General features: G+C 40.4%; 1 protein-coding gene across 1 annotated transcript in view; it reads left to right on the plus strand.

Moving 5' to 3' along the window:
• Positions 1 to 17,308, plus strand: part of LOC124545141 (xanthine dehydrogenase 1-like) — a 241,452-nt gene that overhangs the window by 68,565 nt on the left and 155,579 nt on the right. Inside the window, exons 2-4 of the mRNA XM_047123970.1 lie at positions 13,826 to 13,872; positions 14,513 to 14,682; positions 15,405 to 15,565. Coding sequence (XP_046979926.1) covers positions 13,826 to 13,872; positions 14,513 to 14,682; positions 15,405 to 15,565 — 378 coding nt within the window. The remainder of the gene's footprint in view (positions 1 to 13,825; positions 13,873 to 14,512; positions 14,683 to 15,404; positions 15,566 to 17,308) is intronic.

The raw sequence follows: 17,308 nt of genomic DNA on the forward strand, positions 1-17,308 counted from the left end.
AGACATCGCGGTAATTTACACACCCACACGGAAGATGGAAGATCATCTAAAATCGGCCAAGGATGCTCACCAACCGCTGGAAAAAGCTGGAATTTATAAGTGTAGATGTGGGGAGGTGTACGTGGGTACTACAAAAAGAACTATCAAAAAACGACTCGAAGAGTACAAGGGCAATTGCAGAAGAGGAGAGAGAGACAGATCAGCTTTTGCGGAACACGCTTTTCAGCCAGGAGACCATCACAGTTATTTTGAGTGGACTCAACTACTGGCAGCCACAAATGGATAGAACGAAACGTTATACAAAGTGTCCATAGGGATTGTGAAACACACCAGGAATTTTACAAGGAAGGAGGAGAGCGTGAAATTGAATGAAATTTGGATTCCGGTGCTGACAAAGATATGTACTAGTCTTCGACCATGGGATAATAGCAACAGCTGCAGACGGCAGTCGACAACGGCCAGCTGCGCTCGCGTATTCAAAACACGTGGCGTCACGCCACTGCGCGGAAGCTCGCTGAAGCGGAATTTTGCTGCATTCAGTAGCGAGCCAGAGTGTGAATCGGATGTTCAACAAAGCTACGATCGTTGATAGTGTTGAGACAGCAACCAGCCAGAAATTTATTTTAAGTTCCTTTGTAGCTGGTTGCTGTCTCAACACCATCAACATTTGTTTTCAAATAACAGCCACGGTCTCCAACCACGTCATCATACGACAAAATTGCATAAAGCTACGTTCCCCTTGAAAATGTCCTCCGCAGACGGGGACGAAACGTCGGGTTTTGAAGTGAAATTCCTTAGACCACGTCATAATAGCCCGGAATATTTTATTAATTGTGATCTGTATGACACCCTTCCAAACTGACACAGTGGATGCGCCCTGGCCAGATGGGGCGCAAGGTCATACTGATAACTGGGCTCATACTACCGAGTTCTTTGTAAACTGGACTCGATTTAATAATCACTGGAATAATATCACCTACCCTTTGAATCGCCGAAGTTTCATGTCGTTTCGTCCTCCCCCTCTGGGTACTTCCTTTTTTGTCAGTCAGTGTAGGTTCTCGTAACGTCTCACCCTGGAGTTTGTTGAGCATTTCGGCGATGCTCTCTGAATGCCTAAAGCCGAGACGAATCGCACAGCTCTGACTATTTTCTATGTGCCCTAGTAACAGAATTTGGCGCGGTCGCAGACAGGCGAACGATATCCAACAATTGAGTGGACGTCAATGTTGTAAAATATTCCCTTTATGACTAAATTACACTTCCTTACAATACTTAACGCCGTATTTCGGTCTTGGATTGGCCCTTCCCACAGCTGAATTTAAACGGTCGTTCAATCTCAGATTGGTTCGACCAGCCACCGCTAAACACAAATTTTTTAACTGTTATTGCTCGTCAGGGAGAAGTGGACTCATGGAGGGTTTAATGTCTTTAAAAACTTAAACTGATAACTTTACTTTATCGTTACGTAGTTATACGACAAGGGCTGCCAATCACCATTGATCCTCATTTTAATGTTGCGCTGGTTGCCTCCTCGCTGGCGTCGACCATGATTACCAGTTTGGCATCGTGAATAGGATGGTGTAATAGCACAGCCTGTGCCATAGCATCCTTAAAGACCTCCAGTAGGTCCTCGTTCTGTGGTACCTTCTTGTTCATTAGGTGAACTTTCGCTTCAGAGGTGTATTAGCACAGCCTGTGCCATAGCATCCTTAAAGACCTCCGGTAGGTCCTCGTTCTGTGGTACCTTCTTGTTCATTAGGTGAACTTTCGCTTCAGAGGTGTATTAGCACAGCCTGTGCCATAGCATCCTTAAAGACCTCCAGTAGGTCCTCGTTCTGTGGTACCTTCTTGTTCATTAGGTGAACTTTCGCTTCAGAAGTGCAATCAGAGGAACTTGTTTTGCAGCTGCCTATGGAAGATGACGTCGGTATAAATCAATCGTTCCCAAGAATCTTCATAATTCCTGGAAAATCTTCAGAACTGGGAAGTCACAGATAAGTTGTGCTCTCTTAGGGTTTGGATACAGACCTTTTGCAAAAATGATGCGCCCGGGAATCTGCATTCTCTCAGTCCCAAAAATGCACTTGTCTTTGTTGATTACCACTCTGAAGCCCTTACGTCTCTGAAAACGATTCATAGGTGTTTCTTGTGTTGTTCCCTATTGTAAGAGAAGAGAAGCATGTCGTCTATGTAACAAAACAGGAAAGGAAGCCCTGTAAGGATGTGGTCAATAAACTTTTGACATGATTGTGAGGCGTTTTAAGACCAAAGCTGGAGCTCCTCAAAATTATAATTTTCGAATCCCTCCAGAGATGTTATGCACTGTCTTCTCTTAGGGCCGGCCGCGGTGGATAAGCGGTTCTAGGCGCTACAGTCTGTAACCGTGCAACTGCTACAGTCGCAGGTTCGAATTCTGCCCCGGGCATGGATGTGTGTGATGTCCTTAGGTTAGTTAGGTTTAAGTAGTTCTAAGTTCTAGGGAGCTGATGACCTCAGATGTTAAGTCCCAAAGTGCTCAGAGTCATTTGAACCATTTTTTTCTTCTCTTAGGGCTTTGATTTGCACAGTAGTCAGTGCCTTCCATCAGCATAAAAACAATCTTATGCGTCCTGTTGCTCATCAAAGGTAAGTGAAATGTTGAGTGGCACTCGAACGGTGAGCCCGCGGAAGTCAACTCAAGTGACATACCCAGATATGTTCCACATTGCCTACGTTTGGCAGCGATCGAGCCCTGTAAATCCTGCAGGTTAGAAGTGGGAGAAAAATAAGTAGTAGGGTGGTTTTGTGTGATGACCACATACGTACTTCTGGGGTCGTTGAACTAGTTTGGGAAGTTGCACAGACTGATGCACTGACGTGCATTTATGCTGAAACGCCGATAGAACGAACACCACAACGTTTGAACTGATGGTTTTTATTTGACTGCATTTTCTTTTGCTCCTGCAGTGGCTGTTGACTCTCATTTCAGAGCCACCATCATAGCTTGTAATGCCCTCACACAGTCCATCACTTGTTCTGCTTTTCTTACGGGCATGGCTGGCACACTGTACCTGAATCAGCAACGCCTTGCTGTCTGCACTGGCAGTCCTCGGTTTGGGGCCTTCAGCTATACTAGTCTGACAGTATATGTATATTGAAGGTGGAGAGGGGAAGGAAGGAAAGGGAAGGGGAAGGATCAGTGTTGTCAGCTACCTTGGGACGATGTGTGGAATCGGCGCAATGAGTGAAAATGTGTATCGAACCCGGGATCTCCAACTTGAATTTACATATTTAATGTATAACAGCTGTGGGTTCTGTATGGTGTCTGTTCTTTTGAACATGTCCGAAAGAACAGACACCACACAGTCATATAACTGTTTGACAGTTATGCTCTGAATATTCAGCCATCATCTTGCCTTGTTGGCCAAGACTGCCAACGGTAATTTGGTGCATCTGCTAAGACAGTGCTGGTTGTTGGTGGTAGTTTCCTAGGCCATAACAACCGAAGGGAAGCCTCAGGCAACAAACCATTGCCACCTAGTGATTTTAGTTGCACCAACATCGTTTCAGCAAGATGTCACCAGTTGGTATCTATTGCAACAGTTTATGCAATCTGTTCTCTGGGATTAAAAATACTCTTTGATTAAATCCGCTTTTAGAATCTCGTAACTCCATGAACTTAACAAGACCTTTGCTTACATAATTTGTGCCTTGTCCAAATGTGCCACCATACAATGAAGCACATCGAGTGAAGCTGGGACACCATGTCACAAAAATATGCTCTCTGCCTATCTGAGCTACAGGCGCGGTCGTTTCGTCCAGAAGGTGAGAAGTTCAGCATTTCAATAGTTCCTACCTTGAATTGTCTTTTGAAGAGCTTGCCTCTGCTGTGGTGTCCTGTGTAGCTGCATTTTGAGGTTGCTGCTGTGGTTCAGACTGGATTGTAGCGTCGACAGTATTGTTAATCACTATTCTAGTTCTTCATCGACGTCGTCATTTTAGCTATCTATCTTAAGTGAATATAACTGATGGAAAGAAAGAATAAAGTTCACACATGCAAGCTAACTTAATATATATACAATAAAACGCAAATTACGAACACTGAGAGTTAGCGCAGAAACATATCGAGAGCGAGCATCAGAACAACAGAACAAAGAAATGCATACATAAAGACGAAACACACTGAGACATATCATTGTCGTCTCTGTCCACAGAGGGATATCACTTGCCGCTATACTTTCTTATAATTGCACTGTGAGTATGTTGACCGTATTCTGCTTGATTTTTGTTCGCATCCGTTATATTGGATGGAGTAAAGGATTCATATTTGTTTTGGTACCGTATAAAATGGAAGCTGGTTTCGTAGCGTAGTGTTCTGTGGACATTTTTTTTTCCTTCCTACCAGTCCATGTGTGAGATGGCTCGATTTAGATGCGTTGTAAGTATGTGTTTGTAATCTACTTTATTTTTGTTCGCATTTGTTTCATTTATTTTCTCGCATTTAGTTAAGAACTCTATGATAGCAGTTTTGACAGAATTGGTATTCAGCTTTATTACAGTCTTCTCAAGGAATGAGAATGTATTTCTACTTTGAATGATGTCGCATCTTGTCGTGGAATGAGTATGTATTTCTGCTTTGAATAATGTAGCGTCTCGCTGCTGAGTATGTTCTTTAGTGACAGTGTACGTAGTTATTATGCCAGGTACCATTATGCAGCAAAAGCATTCTACAGCGAAGTGCATACTTATACATGTTGATTGTATGATATAGGATGAACGTTTTTCCACCATATTGAATGCTACAACATTTGGTAAACTCTCAGTTATACAGTGTTCACTAGTAGATCCAATAATGAAAGCACGAATCTGTGTATTATTTTCAAATTTTCGTAGGGGATGGGAGAACAATTGTAGTACATTGACTTCTGGTAAAATGTATGTTTGTAGTACCTGTAACTACCGAGTGAACACATTTGTGTAACTACTGTGGAACTTCTACATCTACAGCTGTATCATACTCCGCCAGCTACGTAATGATGTGTGGTGGAGGGTACTTCTGTTACAACTGTTTGTCTGCCCTACCCTCTTCCACTCACGAATGACGTGTGGCGAGAATGATTGGCGGTAAGTGTCTGTATTGGCTCTAATTTCTCGAATTTTGTCGTCATGGTCATAATGCGAGGTATGTGCCGGAGCAAATAGTATGTTGTCCGATTCTTCCCGGGAAGTGCCGTCTCGAAATTTCAAAAGTAAACCTTTCCGTGATGCACAGTGCCCCTCTTGTAACGTTTGCCAATGGAGTTTGTTGAGCATATAGGTAACACTCCCTCACCAATTAAACGATCCCAGACGAAACGCGCCTGTCACCGTTGGAGCTTCTCTATCTCTTCTGTCAGGGCTACCTGCTAAGGATCCCATAGTGGTGAACAAATCTCAAGAATCTGCCGAAGAAGCGCCTTATAAGCCACTTCCTTTGTGAATGAGTTACATTTCCTGAAGATTCTTCCTATGAATCTTAGTCTGGTATCTGCTTTTCCTACTGTTTCTTTTATGGGGTCATTCCACGTAAGGTCGCTCTGGACTTCAAACCTTTGCAAGGAAGAGTGCCTTAGTTCAAAAAATGGTTCAAATGACTCTAAGCACTATGGGACTTAACAGCTGAGGTCATCAGTCCCCTAGAACTTAGAACTACTGAAACCCAACTAACTTAAGGACATCACACACATCCATGCCCAAGACAGGATTCGAACCTGCGACCGTAGCGGTCGCGCGGTTCCAGACTGAAGCACCTAGAACCGTTCGGCCACTTCGGGATCGGCACACGTTTGTCAGTCGGTCGTAAGTTCTCAGTCAGTCTCCCCCTATGATGGGCCTTGCGACGAATCAGGACGATGACATGCACATCACTATCGAATGGGCATATTACAGCATTAATGATGAACTTTCTATGTTAATGGGACTGTCTCCTGACTCTCACGTGGAAGCAGAAGAAATGGGCCAGAAAAACGTCAGCAAGTCATCCGAGGTGTCTTGCAGCAAGTGCGTAACTCTTATCACATTCAAGAATGCCTCCAAGAAAGACACCAAGTCTGCTCTTGCACCAAATTGAGGATAAACAAGGTTTTAAGCCACCTCACAGAGGATAGCTGTCAAGCTTGAGCCAGAAGACCCTGCGACAACGAGTAATACGTTTGCCCCACTGAGAGACATTGCTGACAAGAGGCCGAGGCATGACACGACCATAGACTTCCGCGCAGATCTCTCTACCACGATGTGCAGCAAGCAGTGCAGGGGCTCCAGTTTTCTGTCAAAACAGGTGGAAAAGACATCTATAAAATATTGCTACGCTCAGTGGAGGAGTACCACTGTATTACTCGAACGTGCAATTGGCTTCAACACTTATACCTCGACGCCAGGAAAACCACTTAAGATCTTCCGCAGAGGCATTCCTCTCTGAAGATGTTCTTGGATGTCGTAAAAGATTAACTACAACAACAAGGTTATAAAGTGCACTCGTCCACAGCATGAAATCACTTTGCACACACATTTCAGTGCCAACGGTTCTTGTTATTCCCACCAATAAAGAACACAACTGAGGACTTTAGTAAACCTTAGTCACAGTATGTGATGCGAGGAGATAACCACATTGCGCTCCACTGTACTATGCGAGTGTGCTGTGTAAAATATGGCTAAGAACACCACAGCAAGGACTGCACTGTATGCAAAAAGGATGACAACCCTTCCTGCATAACTGCATGTCGCCACTTAGAGAGGATGTGACCCATTCAAACGACTCATCGCTAGCCTAAAGAACTCGTTACCCCCCACAGCTATAAGAAGACATAGAACAGTGTTCGTTCAAGCTATGTTCTTGAATTGGGCGCCTCAACCCACAACACTGCCATTCACTGCACCATCAGCGTCACAATCCCGCCTCTACTAATCACGAAAGTATTCATTCAATGCAGAATCGCTACTGGCTCTCAACAGCCCAGGAATGCAGCAGCTCATGATGAACAAAGTTGCGAAACGGCTAGCGAAGTCCAACCTGCATGCGATGGAACTGTTCCTTTTGGACTTCAAGACCGGGCTAAAATTCTGAGCATGATGCACCAAACCATGGACACGATGCTCCGCATTGTGAAGGATCTGCCACAGCTCATCACAGCTGCAGTGCTGAAAGCACTCCAAACATTACACCAACAACTCAGTCAACTACATTATGGACACAAGCTCGCGATCTATTGCTACATTTCTGGAACACAAACGACAACCACACACAGTAATGAGAATGCAGATAATTTCTTCATGAATAAGACGTCAATGTATGTCTCGTGGGTCAAGTCAATTGGCAATGTGAAAGTTACCAACTACCGGTGCTACTCATCATCGCGTCAGACCATTTACCTGTAAACTTTCATTTGACAATACTGTCGGTCGGAAACAGAGTTTCAGTGTCGTTTCAGTGTCTTTGATAAGCAAATTTGAGCTTTTGCCGAGCCCTTGACAGATCAGTGTCGTACTGCAGAAGAGGCGAGAGAAACTCTGACCAGGAAAAGAAACAAGAAACGAAGCCACGTTAATAGTTAACCAGGAGAGGTATGTACGCGAATTCTCCTTTACGATTCGTGATCCCGTTTTATGGGACGTAAGTTCCGCCTTCCAGAAGTAGCCTTTCCCTCGGCCCACATCTGTAAATGCACATTGTTGTCGCAGTGTCATTTCTATAGTGTAATGTAGTCCAAGTAGCGTAACAAAGAAACGACTGCTACTGAATAGACATCTATAGTAACATAGTTTATAGGTCTATGTGTCAGCAGAGCAGCCATTTAAAAAGGTCCCTCGTTTTTTGCAATGGAATTCTTGTTGCAACTTCGCTGCTTTGTTGTAAAATGCCAATGATGCTGAAACAATGTGTTTCTTGACTTCTGATTTTCGATAATTTCTACCGGCAGAGGAGGAAACAGGCAAGAACGCTTATCTGATCCATAGTTTATCAAATTCTATTAGAGATACTTGTACAGTTAAATAAGTGGATCATTTTGGTTTCCAGGTGAAAGAGGTTGGTAAGGAGGTGCATTGACATGGCTTCCCAACTGCATATTTCGAAGTTGTTTTTTTTTTTTAATTTTAATTTTAATATGGATTAATAGGCTTATATGCTTACTCAAATATGCCAGTGACTGCAACATCTTGTGAAAGCAGTCGCAGCAAATTACAGATAATAAAATGCTACTGAACTTCGAATAGGTTTTTGCAGAGTGTCAAATGTTGTCAAGTATCTCGTTAATAGTCTATGACACATGTCCTAAATGTGACCTCAGTGACACAATGAATGAGTTTGCCCTGATTAAAGCAAGGAAATGTAGAATTAAAAATTTGTTCTTTGTTGTATGTCATAATAAAACCAGTACAGGTCTACAGTAACTGCTCCCAAACAAATGTTGAAGACAATATAGGCTAAAGAACATTTATAAATGTGTGAGGGCTTCTGAAGCCCTGCTTATGCATTCACGGTGTATGGGTAAACGTATTGAATTATACAAAAAAAACTTAAAAAGGATAGGAGGAATGTCACACTGTTAGTGAAAGAGTACTGGAAAGCAGTTTGAAATCAAACAAAAAATTACATAATTTTTAGAAAAATGAAGACATACAAGGGCCTCGGAAGCCCTGTATATGCATCCTAGGGTTAATTTGCTCAAATGCCTATTGAATCTGTGGAATCTGTTGGATGTCTCATTTGCTTGACATGTATTTGCCTCCTAATGCTTTCATCCATGGTGCTTGGATGGCAGCTACATGATGTTGCTGGTTGTGATGAAAATTTACCATGTTGAGGAATCAGTGTAATTCTTGAAATTTCCATTGGCATGCTAGGTGATTATTCATCTCAGTCCATTGTATTGCAGGCTGTATGCCTTCACAGCTAACTGATTGACAAAGTTGACATTTGTCATCATTGACTAAGACATCAACTTTACAGAAGTCATCAAAACTAATTTGAGATGCTTGTTGTGCTCATGTTGGAAGTAAAGAAGACTAAAATATCATCTAAGAAGGTGTAGCAAAAGGAAAACATGAAAAGAACATAATCTGTGAGCCTTGATTAATCTATACTGTATTTTTGAGCCCACGTGGCATGTAAAGGTCCAAAAGGGGTGATAATAGTCATCTTTAGTACGACCTCTTGGTTCTTTGAAATCTACAAATAAGCCTTTCTACCGTGCTGCACACTGAACACAGAGAGACAAGCTAAATTATGAGTTAGGTCCTGCATATTTGGAACTGTATAATTGTTCAGGATAGTGCAGGAGTTGAGAGCCAGATAGTCACTGCACAGTGGGTATTTACCATCCTTCTCAGGTACAAGGTGAATGGTTGGGTGCCAATGACTATCTGACTGCCTGACCATACCACCTTGTAATAATTACTTTACAGCCAACTTGGCCATGTGAAGTTTATCTAGAGCTAATCCATGCACCTTACGCCAGACTGGAGAGTCTGACATGGTGTTAATTTTTTGAACTGTTCCATTGTGGACAGCACTTAGTCTGTAATGCACACATGAATGTGTTGGTGTTGGAAGGACATAAACAGTAAGCTCATATGTGCCTGAAGAAGGATACATTGGATTGAGCTGAATCAGTATTGGTGTATACTATGCAGGCTGCTCTGATGGGGTGTGTCTGACTGTTGACAGCTCCCCCACACTTCCTGCCTCATTCAAGGTGATAATATTGTGACGATAAGATTTTTCTCTAGTAAGATGCTCCAAGTATGCATGTGCAGTTGTGAGCTCATTCATAGGTGCTTCGATTTCATCACATATAGACTAAAAGGCTGTGGAATCCCTACAAATCCTACTTTATTTGGACTTTTACGAATCTGAATATAACCTAAAACCTTTCGCTCCAACAAAGCTAAAAAAGCCACACTAATTAAAACACAAATATCTAACAAAATAAAATTTAAAATAAAGAAAAATGAATCATGAAGTATCAATACTATTTGTAGAAAAAATCTACAAAAATGAATTCTAAATTCAACACATTATTTTGTCAAAATAATAAATTAATTAATATTAATCAATATAATAAAAAATATTTTGACCATATGGTCCTTTCGCACTAATATGGGTTAATAGTCTTAGGATAGAAACAACCTGGCTCATGCTGTTCTGAACTCAAATCATCTAAGAATTTAAAGGTCAAACAGACCTAATCATTGGGCTCCTGTTTGGTCCAAAGTTATACTTTCTGATTGTATATTAATTGCTGTTGTAATAAAGTTTACTGCACCAAGAATTGATGGTACACCTGCTAAGTGTAGTGAAAAAATGGCTAGATCTACAGATGCACCCACATGTGCAATAGCTCCTGCTAGAGGGGGTAAACTGTCCATCCTGTACCAGCACCGTTATCCACTGTAGAAGATGTGGGCGAAGTGTTTCTTGTTCGATATCAAGGTAGCACTGAGTGAGTTCTAATATCAACGATCCTGCCACAAGTCTTGAAATGGCTCTGAGTACTATGGGACTAAACATCTATGGTCATAAGTCACAAGTCTTGAAGCATTTGTTGATCTTGTTTGTGTGTGTTGGAGACATCGAAACAATTGAGATGTGTGCCGCTAGATCTTTTTTTATTTTTATTTTTATTTTATTTTATTTTATTTATTTATTTATTTATTTAATTTTGTTTTGCTGTCAAGTTCAATCAGCACACAAGTATTGCAGAGATGATACATGAATTCAAATGGGAATCCCTGGAGGGAAGACAATGCTCTTTTTGCAAGGCACTATTGCAGTAGGGAACTGGTATTTGAGGCCAACTACAGAACTATTCTACTGCTGCCACAATACATGTTTCATGAAGATAAGATGCGAGAGATTAGGGCTAACACAGAGCCTTTTAGACAGATTTTTTCCCTTGCTCTGTTTGTGAGTGGAACAGGAAAGAAATTGATTAGTAGTGGTATAAGGTACCCTCTGCCTTGCACCATAGAGTGGTGTGGACTGTGTGTGAAGGTGTAGATGTAGAAGAGTTCCATGTGCCAAATCAGGGGAGAGATGGAAATGTTTTAGAAAGTTAGTCACCTGTATGGGTTCCTTGAAGTCAATGATGAAAAATTGCCATGGAAGCATGTCTTCTAAACCCAAGCCCAAAGTTTGTAATGTGTTTCCATATGTTGCAGTATTTCAACTGTTTGCCAAATGTAGTTGGAAGGCAGATAAAATTTTTTTCTGGCAGTGGTGGCTCACACCATGTGATACTCACTTCAGACCCAGTATCAATAAGAAAGTATTGGTTGTGAGTATGATCCAGGATATAGAGTCAACCACCCACACATGTACTGCTTTATGTCAAGTAGGCAGGTGATCAGTAGCTGTGCAATGATCTGAGTGCCTACTGCATTTCATTCTTCCCATTTGGGTGACCACAAGGTACTGTGCAGTTGCTTGCCTTATCACTGATGTGTGTGTGTGAAACCTAAAAAAGTGTGGCACCATCTTTCTGTCCATGTGGGCAGTGTTGTCATCAGCTAGCCAATTGTTTATATGGACCAGTTGGAGGTCACTGCCCTGGTGGTATGAGTGACATTGCCCTCAGAACCTGTGCATACTTGGTTCTGCTTGACTGCACCACCCATTGCATCATTTTACCTGACTGAAATGAATATAGTCATTGTTGTCCACTCAATTAATGCACTGTCAATGTTGTCATGCAGCTAGAAGTCTTTCTAACAACTCCTCCTTATGCAAGAGCATTACTAGTTGTAAATGAGAAGGTAACTTATCTAACCACAGTTTCTACAGGATCAGGCATGAGTGTGATGTTGTTTAATGTTCAAAGGCATCACCAGAGTTGGGAGGGTGTTTCAGTGCGTAAATGTTTATCATAAATAACTTGGCATAACTGCTGTTCTGGCATTCTGCTGAGGCATTGAGGAAACATTGTCTTTGCCATGTCATATTTGCTGATAGCCAGGGTTGACCAAACAGTCACCAATAATGTCAGTATGCTTGCCTTGATTGCTTGATAATGTGACGAACTTGAAGCTATCATCAGAAATGCCATGGCAATAGAGAATGCAATCAGCAATGGCGATCCACACAGTTGGCTGCTTGGGGCAGAAGGGTGGAGCTTTGGTTTGTGGACTGAGGTGAATGGTACTGTTGGTGTGCATTTAGTATCACAGCTTGTCAGAGAGCAACAATATATGAGTTCTTCTGAGCCGTCATGTCTTGGAAGGAAATCCTGCAGAAGTGTTTGTGTCCCAGCTGGATAGCCTCCACATGGTGGTGCAAATTGTTTCAGCAGAATTGTACACAGTGTGGTAGGTGTGACAGATCAAGCAAAATTACACTGTGTTGTCCATGTTGAGCAACAGCTTGTTGGTAAGCAAATGAGTTGCATTTGTTACCAAAGTCAACCAAAAGATCAGTAGTCAGTGCACATTGTTTGAATGCAGGTTGGTACTGTCAACACTGCTGGCACTGCACCCAAGAAAGTTTTTTGCATTACACAAAAGACAAAAGCTGTTGCTTTTGATATGAAGTACTAAACTGAACACTATATAAGTCACTGTCTTGTGTTAATACTTCTCTGGCACTAAAGTTTTGACATCATTTGATTGTTGTGACATGTAAGATGAAACAAAAAATGCAGGTAGGTCTAGTTGTAGAGAAACCCTGGGTGAGAATGCTCCAGTTAAAATGGCTGAGACTACAAGCTCATAATAGTACGCTTTATTCCTTGGCAGAAATAAGTAAAATATGTACACATACTATAGAAGCTCAGAACAAACTAACTACCAAAGATAATACTGCAGTACCACAGCACCACTGACCAGAAGGATTTCCCCATGTTAGCTGACACAATCACTGCTGAGTCACTACAGACAGATAAGTTATTATAAGGGTTCCAGATATTATGGTGTACTAGAAACTGTTTTAATTGCTTTAGTGGGTGTTCCATTCCACCAGTTGAATTATTTACTTATTTTTTGTAATGTTATACTACTTCTTCTATATTCAAAGCTGAAATTCCTCTAAATCTAGTTACAACTTCACTGTTATCCTGATTGAAGCTGAAAAGATGGATGTTGCATTGGTAACCACTTACATCAACATTATTATGATATTTCTGAAGGATTTACTGTGAATTTGTCACCTAAATTGAATTTTTGAGATTTGTAGACTGCCAGCTGTGGCATCAAGATCAGACCTTATGACTGATCACATTGCCTTTCATTAATTTTTTTGGTTCAGAATAAATTTTTTGTGTTAATTTCTTTTTCTGCCTTTACCACCATTCTAAATTAGGTTTTATGCTGTTTTACATAGTTCATAAAATATATGTTTTTATTACTTCCCAGTTAACTGAGTAGCCGGCCGGGGTGGCCGAGCGGCTCTAGGCGCTACAGTCTGGAACCGCGCGACCGCTATGGTCACAGGTTCAAATCCTGCCTTGGGCATGGATGTGTGTGACATCCTTAGGTTAGTTAGGTTTAAGTAGTTCTAAGTTCTAGGGGACTGATGACCTCAGTAGTTAAGTCCCATAATGCTCAGAGCCATTTGAACCATTTGAAGTTAACTGAGTAACTGTCTTTTCTTAGCACTTGACATTTTTACATTGGCAGTTATCCACTTTAATTTGCTTGTCATTTTTATAGTGCATTTAAAACACATCACAATGGTGTGTTAGTCTAATGTCATTCAGAACATAGACAACTGAACTGAACAATCTTGTTGAAAAGAAATGTTGTTAGTATTTAATATTTTAGAATTCAGAGCTCTCCAAAAACTACCAACATTGTTAATAATATCTCTCAATAATTTCAGGTTTCAGAAGGAGGCAGTGTTTCACATCAATGGAAAGGAGTATCACGGTAGGTGCATCAGTCGACATAAAAAATTTGTAGCCAAGATGTGATTGTACATATGAATAATATACATACTGATGACAGGTAGTTTGTAACATGCTGATGACATTCTATTTGCAATTATTATTGTGTGACCACGCAATTTCAACTGGAAATTAATATTCAGAGCTAGAAATTCTGTGTTTGCTCTGTAGTCTACTGAGGTACCATCTAAATTTAATGCAACAGCGTCAGTTTCCTCCTCAAACTAAAATTCATTGCATTTATTTTCTTCATAATGGCTGTTATTGGAGAAGGGAGTAATGGGGCACAGGTTGTGAAACATCTACTGAAGCTGAGCACATTATTCTTAGTGGAATGTTATACCAACAGGAGATTGACTTTGCTCTTGGTGATATCACCATTTCCAGTTTTGTATATGTTCTTATGACTACGCCATTTCTCAGTTATTTGGCATGCTGATATCTTTATCCCTCTCACTATCAGTAATTGAAACAGTTCCTTCCATTGTTGTATGGAGCAGTTTACTGCAATACTGAAAATATTATTATTATTATTAGAATAGATTGTACTATGAATGGCTGATTTTGTATACTCTTCCCTGAGCAAGAAACTAGAAAATCAAAATCATAATTTAATTTTACAGTGGACAACACAGTTCCTGTGGGTACCTCATTAAATACTTACATAAGAAATTATGCCAACCTCAAAGGAACTAAAGCAATGTGCCATGAAGGAGGCTGTGGAACATGTATCGTTATGGTTACGAAGAAACATCCTGTCAGCAAAAAAGTGGAATCATTTGCAGTCAATTCTGTAAGTTTGCTATATAAAAAAGTTGTAGTATTAATGAATGCTTATGTTCGTACACTAGTTGTGCAGAAAAATGTCTTATAGTTTGTATATGATACTCCAAATGTATACAGCCAAACTCAAAGAGGTAATAGAGGGGACCAAAATAAACAACTGTTATCACAGGAGGTGCGTCTGTAAAAGCAGATGTGATGTTTAATTGACAGAGAGAGGGAAACAAAGGTTAAATCCAATTAAATTTAGTTATTTTCGTTTTTATATGGTGTATTGGTTCAAACAACTTATTACCAATATGCATGTAAACCACACATCATTGAGCCACACGTCACTGTCACTGACGTTTTGTTACATTTCCAGTCATTAGGATTGGAGTGGAAAGTTGACAGATCGGATGGTCATGGTCATGGTCCAGTATACGTGTGCAGAAAAATGAGCAGTCACACCATATATCAAACAGCTCATACATTTGATTTGTTGCTTCAAAACGATGTCTGTAATATCCTCACTGAGCCAAAAGCTCTTGATGGTGATGCTTGTTGTAATGACTAATGATTTATCATTATTGGCAATACCTATTAGCATGTGTACATGAACATATTTTAATGGCAATAATTGTTTGTTTTGGTCTCCTTCATCACCTCTTAGATCTGTCAAAAATGTTCTGGTGAACAATTCACTATTACATTCGGATCACCAAAATACATGATTTTATGGTTATCTTACAGTGTTTGATGCCAGTATTTTCATGCCACAACTGTAGGATAACAACAGTTGAAGGAATTGGCAACAAAAAAATGGGGTATAATTCAGTGCAAAAGACACTTGCTGCTTTCAATGGTACACAGTGTGGGTACTGTTCTCCTGGAATGGTTATGAACATGTACAGGTATGTTTAATTTTCTTCAAAGTTTTCTAAAACCTTATTTTTGATATACTTCAACATCAGAGGCATGGTTTTCTATTTGCATATTTCTTCTTCCCTTTGTTCACATAGAATGGTGTAAGGAAAACTCACTATGAGTATAGTATTTCACTGATTTTTGCTCTCCATTCATAGTGGACAGTTACAAAAAGGGAAGCATAGAAATTATTTCAGAGCTAAGTCACAACCAATACAGACAGATAAACAGAGAGGTAAAACACAGATTGTTTTATCAGTGTGCAACTAATGGAAAATCACTGCTTGTGAAACTGAAAGTGAGATTCCCAGTAGCTCCTTTTTTACAACCATTAAACTTCTGTATGAAGATGTTTGACAGTTAATGTTCTTGACATTTATTTCCTTCTTGTTGTTGAATACTTTCCTTTCTTTATTAAGAACGTTTGTGACCTTGTTACTGTTATTCTTAGAAGTGTCATATTTGGGTAACATACAAAAAAATCATCAGGAGGAAATCCATGACTTAAAATTTTAAACCTTTTTTCTGATTTCAAATCAGACCAGTGCTTCACAACTTGCTGATTTACAGTGTGGGCACTTGTGCCTGGTCAGCCTCCTGCTAGTGAACAGAGAAGTTGCAGCATGGTGGGGAGTAAGGGGAACTGTGCACACAATCTGTGGTCAAGCAATCACAGCAGATGCAACAGCTGTGAAATTGGAAAGGGTCAGTGGAGCTGCCTAAGTGGGAATGGCCAGGCAGCATTGTGTAACACCAGCAATGTCTTCACATTCACAGTCAGCTTGTAAAACTTTATACAGAGTGCAGTGCATACAGTTAATAATATACCAGATCATGGACTTTAATAGCAATAATTAGAAACTTTTCTTGAAGATATTGATTGGACCCTGCCCTATTACAGTAAGATGCAATGGTGTAGTAGAGTAGTAGGGGCTTATTGTTAAATTGACCTGTTTTTGTCATTTGAATGAGATAATTGTGGAAATTAGTAATGCTTGTGCACTTGATCTTAATTGGTCTCATGGAAAAGCAGCCTTGCATTCCCTACCAACTCAACCAGCCATCCAAATCACTTAACATTTCACTTCAGGGTAAAGATTTGTTGAAAGCACATTTCATAAATCCTGTACAAGTATTCAAAATGAAATTTCCTCTGTGTCAAGAATCAGTTTGACAAAGAATATGCAATTAATTTTCCAAATTGTCTTCATTGAAGGACTCTGGTATTAACAGCTTCTGAATTATTTCCACCTTTCTTGTGTAATCTTAAGGAAGATTTCCAGTTTTGACAGCACTACAGAGTGATTTTCATTTGTTTTCCTCTCCATATTTACCTTGATGCCATTCACTTTGATCTGCTGCTTGAAATAACTGATCTGTAGTTTGACAGGGAATATAATGACAAATTCAGTAACAAGAGAAACATTGTAGATTTCTACTAACATTTCCCTCAAGACTGATTACATAAAATGGCTGCAGTCGTTAATGTCGAAGCTGCATTCCACCCACGTTTTCACCAATGAGTAACGATAATATGCATTTGCAAAACTGATTTGTAGACCATAGCCCAACCTGCATGCTACACTTGGAGTACACACAAATGCTCTCATAAAAAGAAAAGAAGGGTAAGGATGGGCGAACTGATTAAAATTCATTACATGTGAAATGTCTGATTGCCCTGTACTGTGACAATGGAGGGGGGGGGGGGGGGGTATGATGCTTGCTGAGAC

The sequence above is a fragment of the Schistocerca americana genome, chromosome 8 (assembly GCF_021461395.2).
Source record: "Schistocerca americana isolate TAMUIC-IGC-003095 chromosome 8, iqSchAmer2.1, whole genome shotgun sequence".
Lineage (NCBI taxonomy): Eukaryota > Metazoa > Arthropoda > Insecta > Orthoptera > Acrididae > Schistocerca > Schistocerca americana.